This window comes from Dendropsophus ebraccatus, chromosome 8 (assembly GCF_027789765.1).
Source record: "Dendropsophus ebraccatus isolate aDenEbr1 chromosome 8, aDenEbr1.pat, whole genome shotgun sequence".
Lineage (NCBI taxonomy): Eukaryota > Metazoa > Chordata > Amphibia > Anura > Hylidae > Dendropsophus > Dendropsophus ebraccatus.
Genome location: NC_091461.1, coordinates 30698485 through 30712169, shown reverse-complemented (window position 1 = coordinate 30712169; position 13685 = coordinate 30698485). Strand labels below are relative to the sequence as shown.

At 42.9% G+C, this 13685-nt stretch overlaps 1 protein-coding gene across 1 annotated transcript in view; it reads right to left on the bottom strand.

Annotated features, from left to right (window-relative positions):
* The window catches only part of LOC138799211 (alpha-2-macroglobulin-like), a 60825-nt gene that overhangs the window by 29653 nt on the left and 17487 nt on the right, over positions 1-13685 (bottom strand). Inside the window, exons 11-19 of the mRNA XM_069980097.1 lie at positions 12918-13088; positions 12346-12582; positions 12065-12137; positions 11559-11704; positions 10164-10319; positions 7708-7839; positions 6562-6673; positions 3291-3369; positions 570-795 (exon numbers count right to left, since the gene is read on the bottom strand). Coding sequence (XP_069836198.1) covers positions 570-795; positions 3291-3369; positions 6562-6673; positions 7708-7839; positions 10164-10319; positions 11559-11704; positions 12065-12137; positions 12346-12582; positions 12918-13088 — 1332 coding nt within the window. The remainder of the gene's footprint in view (positions 1-569; positions 796-3290; positions 3370-6561; positions 6674-7707; positions 7840-10163; positions 10320-11558; positions 11705-12064; positions 12138-12345; positions 12583-12917; positions 13089-13685) is intronic.

Sequence of the window (13685 nt, the reverse complement as noted above, 5' to 3'; positions counted from 1 at the left end):
AGCCGTGATTTATACAAAACATTTGTTGTATGTGCATGAATGGAATCCTTGCGTATACATATAGTACACTATCGCCCTGGATTCTAACCGGCCGCATGAAAAACTGACATGTCAGCTTTGTGCAGCCACTATACATTGAATAGCGGCCGCACAGAACATGTACGTTCACACGTTCAAAATACACGATCAAAATACAGCTGTATTTTCAATATAAAAATACACTGAAGTCAATAGGAAATTGCACATACAGTAGAGGATAACATCCACAATATTCTCCTTATGTACCAACCTCTTTAAAAAATGTTATATATATATATATATATATATATATATATATGGTCCCTGACAGAAGTTCTGTCGCTTATCCATGTTGTGGTGACCAAAGCTTATAACCTGATTTAAAATTCATCCATTGGTTTTAGAAATGACTCGTGTTTTATTTTCACTAAAATTATGGACTCATTTTGGTATTATTTTACTGTGTGTGAAAATAACTTAGGGCTCACATATACATGATTTCCTAAAAGCAAGTATTTTAAAAAATTTAAAATCATTACAATTTTACTCACCAGAATACATTTCTTTATATAGCTGAAGACCATGGCTTGTACTGTAAATTTCTCTCCTTGTACAACAGAGTAGGGGACAATCAGGTCAATGAAGTAAGGCTGGAATGTGGTGAGCTCAACATCCCTGACACTGGCAAAACCAGATGAACTCAAGCAGAAGGCATCAGTGACCCACTTAGTGATACTGTCGGGAGTTGTATGATTCAGTACAGTGTGTCCCTCTGAGCTGTAAAACAAAAATGGGTGAAAAATGGTGAATTAACAATCAATATGTAATGGAAAATTGGTACTTTACTCTCGAACAGTAGCATCAAAATTTAAATAAATTTCAATCTGGCTGGTGCAGAAGTCAGGTACCACATGTCTATTGGCTCCTTAATTACAGCTTTTAAATTTTATATATATGTGTATATATATGTATATATGTATATATTGCAGTGAAATGATAGAATCAGGGATTTGGTCAAATCACTAAGGGATTTGATCAAATCCCGGGAAATGATGAAATGACCGCGCCGTTCCATCATTTCCCTAGGGAATTGATCAATCTCTGACCCCTTTCAGGGAAATGATGGAATGAACTCTATCATTTCCCCCTGCGACATAAAATTCACTTACCTTATCGCCTCCCTGCTCCCCGTCCTCCTCCGCCCCCTCTCTGCTTCCCGTTCCGCTCGTTTCCCCTGCTACACACCTCCTGCTCCCCCAGCCCGTCCGTCCCCGCCGCTGTATGCCTGTTGGGAAGTGTGCGGCCTTTCGCTCTGCTCCCCGTCTGCCCCGACGCCGGAGGTTTGCCACTCTGCTCCCCAGTCCGCCCGCGGTTCCGTCTACCCCCAACGCCATATGCCTGCCGGGGAGGCATGCAGCTCTGCTTTCCTGTCCGCCCTGCCGCCATATGCTTGCCGGGGAGGTGTGCCGCTCTGCTCCCCCCATCCGCCTACGCCGTCGTATGCCTGCCGGGAGTTCCTGTCCGCCACCATACGCTTGCCAGGGAGGCATGCCACTCTGCTCCCCTGTCCGCCTTTACCGCCAAACATAGAGCTGGATGACTTCTCGATCAATCATTCCATCATTTCCCTGAAAGGGGTCAGTGATCAACCCCCCGGATTCTATCATTTCACTACAATATAATATATATTTTCTATTCTATTGTACAAATTCAATAATACCAAATACTGTGAGATGCAAGTAGTCCCTCACCAATGTATGTGCTGGATGAGGTGTAGATTCCATCAGTGCTGTTTTAGGTCACTTACATTTTATGGAATAGTTTTTATTATATCAGAAGGGACTGGGGGGGGGGGGGGGACAACATAAGGCTGTGTTCCCACATCATCTAGGCAAAATAACATCAGAGAGACTTAAAGAAAAAAAATTACAGTTAGTACAAATTTTTACTATATGGCTTCAAAAATACATACCCAGCCTAATATACAGCACCTCAGTAGCCCCCAAAAAACTAATGTTTTTGACATAAATGCTACTAGATCAATCAGGTACAGATTTTTCCTTTGTATATGGAGTTTTATTTCTTACTATTTCTGTCCCTCTGTCCTGCTAATTCTTTGCTGTTTACTACCCACTGTTTATGTCAAAACATTTTGAATGATAACCACCCCATGTAATAAGCCCTTAACACCAGTTCTGTACTAACAATGTAATATTGCTTTAAAAATGTTAAAAAAAAGACCCATGAGAGAAATGCAGATCTAAGTTAAAATCACAAAGCTATAGTGTTAAAGGGGTTGTCCAGTGAAAATATTTTTCTTTCAAATCAACTGGTTTCAGAAACTTATATAGATTTGTAGTTTACTTCTACTTAAAAATCTGTCTTCCAGTACTTAGCAGCTGCTGTATGTCTAGCAGGGAATGTTGTCTACCTTTTTGTCTGACACAGTGCTCTCTGCTGCCACCTCAGTCCAGACAGCAACTGTCCAGAGCAGGAAAGGTTTACTATGGGAATTTGCTGTTGCTCTGGACAGTTCCTGTCTCGGACAGATGTGGCAGCAGAGAGCACTGTGTCAGACAGAAGAGAAAAGAAGATTTCCTACAGGACATACAGCAGCTGGTAAGTATGGGAAGAAATTAGATTTTTACATACAAGTAAAATACAAATCTATATAACTTTCTGAAACCAGTTGATTAAGGCTGGGTTTACATATATAAGTTGGCATCAGTTGCGTTTTTTGCCTAAAAACTGACTACAACTGATGTCACAACTGATGCCAAGAAATGCATCGGTTGTGATCAGTTTTTCTATCCGTCTTTTCATTAAAAACCATCAGTTGCCATCAGTTTCCATCAGTTGTCATCAGTTGTCACAAGTTGCGCTCATCAGTTGACATTTTTTTCCCCAGTATGTTTTCCTGTCATTTTCAATGGGATTTGCGGGGGAGCGCACGGGGGCTATATCCGGCGCTCTATTCGATTGAATTGGTGCGGCGCCGCATCACCGGAGCGGCGGTCCGTCAGGACGCTGCAAGATGCGTCCTAACGCACCGACGGTCCGGCGATGCGGCGGCCACTAGTTCACGCCGCACATTTTGAACGATCCCATTGAAAACAATGGGATCAGTTCAAAGATGCGTTTCCCTCCGGCGCTTTTCTCCTGCGCCGGAGGGAAACGCCGCCGCACCGCCGGACATATGTAAACCCGGCCTTAAAAGAAAATGATTTTTGATGAATAACCCCTTTGATAAAATAAAGTAGCAACATACTCACCCCACAGGAACCAACTCATACAGCCAGGTGTCTGGAAAGTAACTTCTAATGGATTTTTTTTTAATCTCTTTGCTGGAGTCTAATTCGAATAAAAAGCAGTATTTTAATTAAACCAGTTAATACTTTATAACTAATAATAATTGCAGGTCATGCTGTAATAATGAATGAATAGTTAAATCCATTGTAGTGTACCTGTCATAGTTTCCCTGCCAGATCAACAGTGAATTCAACTTTTTGGGCGGAAGTTCGGGTCTCCATGACTACATGAGACCGTAAAGTGCATGACCCCCATTCTGATCCAATAGGGAGGCACATTACAGTTCGATGTGTGCTTGCAACCAGGGCTGGACTGGCTATCTGGCATTTTGGGCAAGTGCCAGATGGGCCTTTACCCTCCGTGGGCCGGTCTTGTTTCCTTGTGATGTTGTATTTCCCTGCACATATCCAGGAGCAGACTGGCATCGGCCACATCTCCATAGTTAGTGGCCATGCATATATTATATGCATGACTGCTCTCTACATTATGGGAGAACAGTTTAACAATAGATACTCAGGGGCGGTCTTGGCATTTCTGGGGCCCCAAGCGAAGTTATGTCTGGGGGCCCCCCCCCTCGACACGCGTTCCAAAACAATAGACCGCTGTGTGTTTCCCCGAGTAGTATATACCCCTTGTGCGCTACCGCCAGTAATATTTACTCCTTGTGTGCTGCCCCCAATAGTATATACCCCTTGTGTCCTGCCCCCAGTAGTATATACTCCTTGTTTGCTTCCCCCAGTAGTATATAGACCCCTGTGTGTTCCCCCAGTTATATATAGCCCCCCCGTGTGCTCCCCCAGAAGTATATAGACCTCCTGTGTGCTGCCCCAGTTGTATATAGACCCCCTGTGTGCTGCCCCCAGTTGTATATACCCCCTGTGTGCTCCCCCACTAGTATATAGGCCCCCTGTGTGCTCCCTCAGGGGTATTTAGCCCCCCTGTGTGCTCCCCCACTTGGATATAGACCTCCTATGTGCTCCCCCACTTGGATATAGACCCCTGTGTGCTCCTCCAGTAGTATATAAACCCCCTGTGTGGTTCCCCCAGTAGTATACAGACCCCCTGTGTGGTTCCCCCAGTAGTATATAGACCCTTGTGTGCTGCCCCAGTAGTATACAGACCTCTGTGTGCTCCCCCAATTATATATAGACCACCTGTGTGCCTTACAAGTAGTATATAGACCCCCTGTATGTTCCCCCAGTAGAATATAGACCCCCTGTGTGCCCCACCAGTAGTATATAGACCCCTGTGTGCTCCCCCAGTAGTATATAGCCCTCCTGTGTGCTCCCCCACTTGGATATAGACCTCCTGTGTGCTCTCCAAGTTGTATATAGACCCCATTCTGCTGCCCCATGTAGTATATAGACCCCCTGTGTGCTGCCCCATGTAGTATATAGACCCCCTGTGTGCTGCCCCAGTAGTATATAGACCCCTCTGTGAAGCCCCAGTAGTCTATAGCCCCCCTGTGTGCTCCCCCTGTTATATAGCCCCCCCTGTGTGCTCCCCCCATTTATATAGACCCTCGATGTGCGCTCCCCCAGTTAAACAGACTACTGTGTGCTCCCCCTCCCATATAGTATATAACACAATAAAACAAACACTTATACTCACCTGGGTCCGGGCGTCTCCTCTTCTCTTCACTCTTGTTGCCGGCACCACAAGGACAAAGCTGCCACTTGTGACTGCAGGGAAAACCCTTCCTGCGGCCACAAGAGTGACTGACAGAAAGGGAGCCAATGTCTCCCGCCCTGTCAGTGCTGCTGCATGTAACTATGAGCGCTCATTACAAGTGCTCATAGTTACAGTTCAGATGGCAGCAGCGAGCGGGGAAGCGGCCCTGTGCAGCGGTCTTGAGCAGGGCGTGGGGCCCCCCTGGATGTTGTGGGCCCCCCTGGATGTTGGGGGCCCCAAGCGATCGCTTGGGGTGCTTGGTGCCAAAGACCGCCACTGTAGATACTCTTGTATGCATATTCCATAAAACACTACTATAGTAGTGCACCAAGCAATGCAATATGTTTACTGAAGTAGGGACTCCAGTCTGATGCCGGACTTCCTCCTCCTGTACTATTGCACCACTGCCATTTGTGTTTGTGTCTGTGTCCCTGGGTGCAGACACAGGAGGTACAGAGCAGGGATCAGCTCTCTGCTCTGTGCCTTTCACTTCTAGATGGCAGGCTGCATTAGCCCTGTGATCTAGAAGTGACCTGGAGCAGCTAGTGATGCCTGCCTGACACAGGCTGCTCCCTGACATCTGCAGTTTATTGACAGAGCAATATGGGAGCGTCTAGAAAGGTGAGTAGCTTGTTTTTTTTTGTTTTTTTTTTTACTTAGGTTCATTATGAAATGACATGAGAGGTTCATTATGAAATGACATGAGAGGGGGTAATCAATGCTTGGGGGATTGAGGGATTAGCATAGGGAGCACAGGAGAGGAGATTATTATTACTTGGAGTACAGGAGGGGTGATCATTACTACTTAGAGGGCACAGAAGGGGGTTTATTACTACTTGGAGGGCACTGGAAGGACATTATTACTACTTAAAGGGCACAGGAGGGGGTTTATTACTACCTGGGGGGCACAGGATTGTGGCGTATTACTACTTGGAGGGCATAGAAGGGGGATTATTACTACTTGAGTGTAAAGAAGGGGGCATTATAATAATCTGGAGGTGAAAAAAGGATCTTTTTAAGCATCAGAACAAAAACGGGACGTACTTACAGAGTGGAGGAAGACAAGTGGCTAATAAATGTGTGGGTCTTTAGTAGGGAGAACTATTCATGTTTTGGGCACTATGGATGGAGTATTGTATAGAGGAGAAGTGACTGATAGAAATATTTCTCCAATAGATCCTGCGGGGACAAGTCACGGCTAACAAAAGTCTTTAAGATGGCCTGGACACAATGAAGGAAGAAAGGGAAAGTGAACAACTCTGAGGAGAGAAGACGTCCCTGTGAGTGACTGGATGTAACTGCACCGTAATTACTATATTGTCACTATATAGGGGTAATGTTGGACTTTGTACAGTGGTTTTCATTCACTAGCAGTACTGGTGGCATTTTTCAGTCATTAAGCAGTGGTAATTTAGCAATACAGCAATGTTTCAACTCTCTCATTTGTAGATTTGGATCATGATTTATGCCTGCGAGCATAAATATATTATAAACTTGCTGTGCTTTTTCACAGTAATTTTTAAACAGACACCCTTAAATAAGGTTTCTAGTTCGTGGAGATACCTTTATGTAGAGCTGTCTTCTTTTTCAAAGCAGAGCGCATAGTAAAGTCGTGTGGGGCACATTTCACCGGTTCCTTTACCTCAGTGTTAGTAAAAATCAGCAGATTACTCAGCTATAAAAGAGAGAAATAAGCAACATTATTGTATCGGTTTGCCATGCACTGCTTTCTGAGGCTTTGTATGTAATACTTAGGTAAAACATATTAAATGGGTACTCCGGCAATTTTCAATTTTTGATATTGCTGCCCTTGCGTAGAATATCCTATTCTTACCTAAACCTCCAATTCTTACCTTGCCATGCTCCCCAGGGGCCCTCTTGCAATATCTTTGGGTCTCCCGCTAAAACACCCCCGTCTGTAATTCAGAGGCGGACTCATCTTGGCAGTGGCAGCCCGTTCAGCCAATAGGCTTTAGCCCAGCAAAGTTCACACAGTGGGCATGTACATGCAGGCACAGGGGCATTTGGAGAGAATAGGCTGAATTATGTTGGACTTCTGCAACCAATTGGAATGCCCCAGGGGATTTACCTATTCGTTTCCATACAAATTCTAAAGCTTTAATAGATTCATACCTGATATCGACCTGGCATGGTCATATCCATAGTTCCATGATCTTCCAAGGGTAGAAGCAACTGCAGCCCGATTGGGTAAAGCTGCCTAACACGTATGCTTCACATTTTTAAGCTTATCCATTAGATTTTGTTTGAAAATGTATCAAAGGCTTTGCTGAACTCATACTGCAGAACTAATACTAACCAGATTCACTTTCTATTTTTATTCTTAACAAATGACAATTGAATTGTAAAGTTGCTACTGAGCAGGCTGCCAAAGGTAACATTAATTAGTTCCTGCGCACAGCGCCGGTCTATTCCTGGGCACCGGTGCAGCCTGAAGCACTGGAGGCGGGCCCACCTACCCCCAGTGTGACTAAACCCCCTCCCCTCTGGGATGCGGCTTCATTGATCCCATTTGCATGGGAACCAGGCCGTGGATTATTTAAAAAAAGGGCTGCGGCACAGGCATCCCTGCTCCAGTGCCAGTCTATTGATGTAAAAATCTTAGTGATGTACTGTACCTTATGGTACATTCGTTTTAAATATATACAATTGTGTTACAAGGAAGTAGTAGTAAGAGTAGATTTCCATTACCATAAATATCATTTGCATATCCATCATTTCATCACTTTGAGCTGTGGTATTCTCAGGGCACTGGGGTAGCTCAGGTTGCCATAACATATGTGAGTATTGAATGAATTGAACTGTGTCTCTTAATCTGTTAGTCTGCAGAAAATATCAGAATCAACATTGATTTATCAACTTATCAACTATTGATCAAAATTGACAAAACATTTGTTAGAGTCCAAGTATATTAAGTGAATATTTTAAAATAGCCAGCAAACAAAAGATGTCTGTTTTGCTCTGAAGTACCTAACAACACGAGTAGAGATGAGCGAACCTGGATCATGCTCGAGTCCATCGGAACCTGAACTTTCGGCACTTGATTAGCGGTGGCTGCTGAAGTTGGATAAAGCCCTAAGGCTATGTGGAAATCATGGATATAGTCATTGGCTGTATCCATGTTTTCCAGACAACCTTAGAGCTTTATCCAAGTTCAGCAGCCCCAGCTAATCAAATACCGAACATTCGGGATCGTATCGACTCGAACCCGAACCCGGTTTGCTCATCTCTAAACACGAGGGATCATTTAAAAGGAATTCTCTGGCGATGAAAAACGTTTGGTTTACTGCTGCCCGTCTGTATAACATAAACATCTTATTCTTATGTCACCACACTCCCCTGGTATTCTTTTACGGTGTCCTCTGGTACCCAGCTAAACGATCCAGCCACCACATGAAAAACCCTAGAAACACCGGAGTGAACGTTATGCTACTTGCAACATTATCTAGCACAACTGGTTTAACGTTGGATCAGTGATGTTCTGGGAAAGAATATCCAAACTGGGTTTGTGATAGCTACTGGTGGCCTCACTGCTGTTAGGTACTGTACCTGGTTGAATTTCTAAGAGCTAGAGATGACTATGCAGAGAGCCACAAACCTAGATTCATTCTGAATTTTGCAAAACAATTTGGTTCACTGCTGAACTAAACTTTTTGCAAAGTTTAGACAGGTTCTGGAGGATGACAACCACACATCTAAAAAGAGGGGGGAAAAAAGGCATCCCTTTGTGACCTCTTGTGGCTCTCTGCTGTCTTCAGCCACCTGTACAGTGACAGCCCACTCAGCCAATCATTGTCCGTTGTTCTGCCCCGTCCCAGTCAGCCAGTGATCGGCTGAGCAGGCTGTCACCAGAGAAGATGGACATCGGTGGAGCGATGTTTTGTATTCATGCATCTTACACTGTCAGCTAGCACCACAGACTGCCCAATCTTCCCCAGGACATCTTTCACCATTTTAGCCCAAGCATGCCCAGACATTGTTTGGAATAGAGACTTGTAGCGAGCATACAAACTACTACACTATTACACTAATTTGCGGGAATTCAGGCAAATTGCATCTGCCTGTATTGTTTTTTTTTGTTGTTGTTTTTTTTTTACTTTGATTTTAAGTGTGTTTTGGAGTCATTTTATTTCTCAATAAATTATACAATTTTTATATTGGTAATAATGTTCAACTTGAGTCAATAATTCATTGTGATTTGTCATTTAATTGTTCCCTTATGTAATACAGCGTTGTATTATTTAGTATTAGGATAGGTTCACACAACGTTTTTTTTTTTTAAGTAAAGAACGGACGCTGACGCTGGGTTCCCACATCGTTAGTCTAACGCCCGTTTAGAACCGTGAATTATTTCCAGACGCTGTAAACTTAACATCAGCTGTTCACACAACGCAATGTGCAGCGGCGGCCGTACAGTGCATTGAGGTGAATGGCTAATTGATTTGCGGGCACACCCAACGGTGCCCACAAATCAATTGTGAAAAAAAAACAAAACGTTCCTGCAGTCGATACAGAGGTATCGGCTGCAGGAAAGGGCTGAGTGCAGCCTGGTGTCCGGCTGTTTAACAGCATCCGTTGCTGTGAAACGGACGCTGTTAAACGTTGTGTGAACATAGCCTTATAGTGGCATTGATGTTAGTGATAAGTGAACTTGCCGAACATTGGGTCTATGGCTGCATTCATGTTTTCCAGGACTCCCTAGGGTTGCATCCAACTTCTTCAGTAACGGGTAATGCCGACTGATCAAACTCGAGCCTGCTTGAGTTGTGCTCATTCATGGCTAACAGGAAGCAACCACTGACGCATGTTTCTGAAGTAGCAGCAGCAGTTGTCGATATTACAACCCCTCAGTTTCCTATCTGCAGCTACTGACTGTCTGGTGTTCTTAAGGTGCTCTCTGCATTTTTATATCTTCTCTTCCCTGTTTTCAAATACCATACAGTACAGTCTGAGAACCTACAGCAGTAAGGTTTAACTTACAGTTCTCCATCTGGGAAGGACACTATAACATTCAGCATGGGCTGGTAGCTTCAGTACAGTTTGTATTCTATAGCTATAGACTATGTAGTGCTCAGGGTTTTATGTGCACTATCATGGAGGGTAAAGTAAAATAAAACCGTATAATATTTAAATAAATAAGAACTCACCACATCTGTTAGCAGATAACTATCCTGGTGAGGGTATTTCAGCAAGTATCCTTTGTCTACAGACCGCACAGAGCACAAGGATCCAGCCTCTGCTGTAACCTCCAGGTTCACATTTTCTCCAGGATGGACTTCTTCTTTGGAAAAGCTAAGTTTTACCTATTTGTATAAATAATAAAAATGTTACTTTATTTTATTTTTTTGTGAAATAATTTCCCCCAAGTATGGTGCACCTTCGCGTTCTTTGTCTCCAGCATCACTCCCCATCTGATTCATAGGGGGACATTTATCAAGTTAAAAAAACGTATTTCTTGACGGAAAATGGCCAGATGCGAATAAATTTATTTGCAAATAGGCGTTTTGCGAATAAAATATTCGCATCTGGCCACTTTCCACTCGGTACGCCAGGGGGGCAGGGAGGGGATGTGGAGGGGGCGGAACAGGGGACGCGGATTAAGAGTCCGCTAAATTCAGCATTTGTTTCGCTGAAAAATAGTCAGGAAACCTACTCCAGCTCTGAGCTGGCATAGGTTTCCTGGCGCACACGGGATTTATATAGAGGCAGTACGCTTCTACTTAAATCTCCGTAGTCTCAGAGCAGCAGGGACATTTTCAAGTCCGGCGCAGAAAACGCCGGACTTAATAACTTTATTGTCCCCAACAGTGTTCAGCAAGGTTACCTATCTCACTAATGGCCAACAGAAAGGCTCCTCATGTCATCTCTAGTCCCCAGCATGGCTCCCCATCTCATCCTTAGTCCACAGGATGGCTCCCCATTTTATCCCTAATCCTCAGCATACCTCCTCATCTCATTCCAGGTCCACAACATAGTTTCCTTCATCCCTCACATCATGGCTCTCCATCTTGTTCCCAATCGTTATCATGGTTTCCCTTCTCATTTCTAATCCCCAGCATGGCTTCTAATCTTATTTATGGTCCCCAACATGGCTTCTCATCTGATTCCTAGTCCCCAACATAGCTTCTCGTCTGATTCCTGGTCAGCATCATTGCTTTTCATCTCCTTCCTGGCCCATATCATGATATTTATGGTCCCACACTTCTCCTGATTTTCATTCCTGGTCCGAAACATGGTTCCTGATGTCACTCTTAGCCACAAGCGTGGTTCCTTATCTTTTACTTGGTCCCCAGCATGGTCACCTTCTCTTTACAGTTCCCCAGCATAGCTCCCCATTTTAGTTCTAGCCCCCAGCATTACAGTATTTCCAATCTCAGTACTGATCGACAAGCATGGTTCCTCTTCTTATTCCTCTGTGTACGTCCTTATTTAAAGAAAAATGTAAATCAAGCACTCTTTTTACTTATTAGCTCACTCCTTATCATTATTATTATTATTATTATTATTATTATTATTATTATTATTATTATTGTTATTATTACCTTCCTCTCTGCACATGGGGACACATTGTATTCTGCAGATCTTGCAATTGTCTCTCCATTGGGCAGAACAGAAAAAACAAGAAGATTGAATCTAGGGAAGAGATTTTCATCCACATGGATATTTAGAGGGAATGAACCCTGGAGATCTAAAAATGAAAAGAATAAATACATTAATTGGTCAACAACCATTCAGGTACAAGTATCATAGAGCTGTCTGGCAGCCGCTTATTCCTTTGTCCCTCTTGAAATAGAGAAATCTTGCCAACATTTATCTCAGGGCTAAAGTTTTAAAAAAAATATATAGTAGTCTTTGCAAAGCTCAGCCCACATGTTGAATTGAGTGAAAACGTGATTATTTTTTGTCTGTCTTGTTGGAAAAACTTGATGAACAACAAATTTTGCGCGAAAATTTAGAACACACATTTTTACCCCCCTTTTCCTTTTAATAGTGGCCAAAGTGAAGAAAATGAGTAAATCCTTAGCATGAAGATGACCACAGTACTCACTTGGGCTGTCTGCTTGGTCTTCAATATCTACTTTATGTTCCTTGTAAGTGAAGATTCCACTTTTGGATATAAGCTGTGAAAACATCAAGAACAAGACACATATTTAAAAATAAGGGAATAGGTAATACGTTTCTGACAAATTGCTGTAGTACTTTAACAACAAGAGCCACCGGATCACTATAGCTGAGTCTTACACAGAATGTGACCCCCACCTAGCAGACTATATTTGTTTATTATTTACCCACTCCCACCCAACCGGGTTTGGTAAAAAGAATACTTACAATGTAGAAAAAATGGAGATGATCAGTATCAGACTCAAGGTTCTTCTTGTGGATGTCATATTCCACCCTCACTGACTGCTCAGAATTACACGATAAATCTTCTCGATGCTTTTCTATAGACAGTAAGCTCTCACTTTTTGAATAAAGAACTGAAAGATAGACCACAGCTTCGGGATATCTTTGTTCATAATCCATCATATTATCATCATCATCAGGATCATCAGATGACAGACGTGCCTTAAGAAAGAATGTATGAACATAGCCTATTAAAGACTATTTGAAATTGTAGAATAATTTTGTATTGTATATCAGAAAGTAAGCTATGTGTGATCGATGACATCATATCAATTTCAGCAAATGAAGATTATTCATTGGGTAATTAATGAAATTATATAGTAATATAATAATATTTCTCAGAGAGATCAGTATCTGTGACCTATATGTTGCACCACAGACAACTTTGTTCTAGTAATTGTGATGCTCCAGCTCATGGATCCCTTATCAATGTATATATGCATTAATATAATGGACAGGAATACTATGCATTCATATGTTATCCTCTTCCGACTTACCTCTAACGTTACATAGTTTACTGATTCAGGGATTTTGAGTGTAAAATGTGCAATTCCATGTGAATCAGTCACGAGATTCATACGTGTTTCATTAGAATAGTCATGTTGATGTATGATTAATGTGACAGCTTCATTAACCATGGGTTGATTTTTCTCATCAGTGATTTTAACCTGAGTATAAATAAAGGAAAAAGCTGATAAGTTCTTACTTCCACACATGAAAACTATAAATTACTACTATATACTGTATATCCCTCATATTATTTTTCACCCTTTCAAATCTCAGTTACATTATACCAGTCAGAGCCTAAGCTTCTATTCGCTCCTGTGTTCACATGTTACATGGGTGTAATTAATAGGGGGGGTTGGGGTGTAGGTACAGAGAGGCCTTAATACTATATTGATGCACAGTTGGCCAGCCTAACTTCTAAGTAGGGCACATGGGGCCCTAGCTACTACTGTGTGGAGACAGAGAGGGGCATAACTACTATGTTGGGGCAAAGAGGAGGCTTAACTACTATATGGACGCACAGAGGGGGATTAACTATTATATGGAGACACAGAGGGGCCTGGTTACTATATAAGGGGCAAGGAGAGGGACACTACCTATGGGGGAAACAGCAACATGGTGGATACTACTTACTAGGGGGGCCTAACTATTATACAGATGTTTAGAGAGGGGCCTGGCCTGTCTACTATATAGGGGTACAGAGGGGCCTAATGGGGGGCACAGAAGGGTCTAACTACTATATGGATACAGCGGGGACT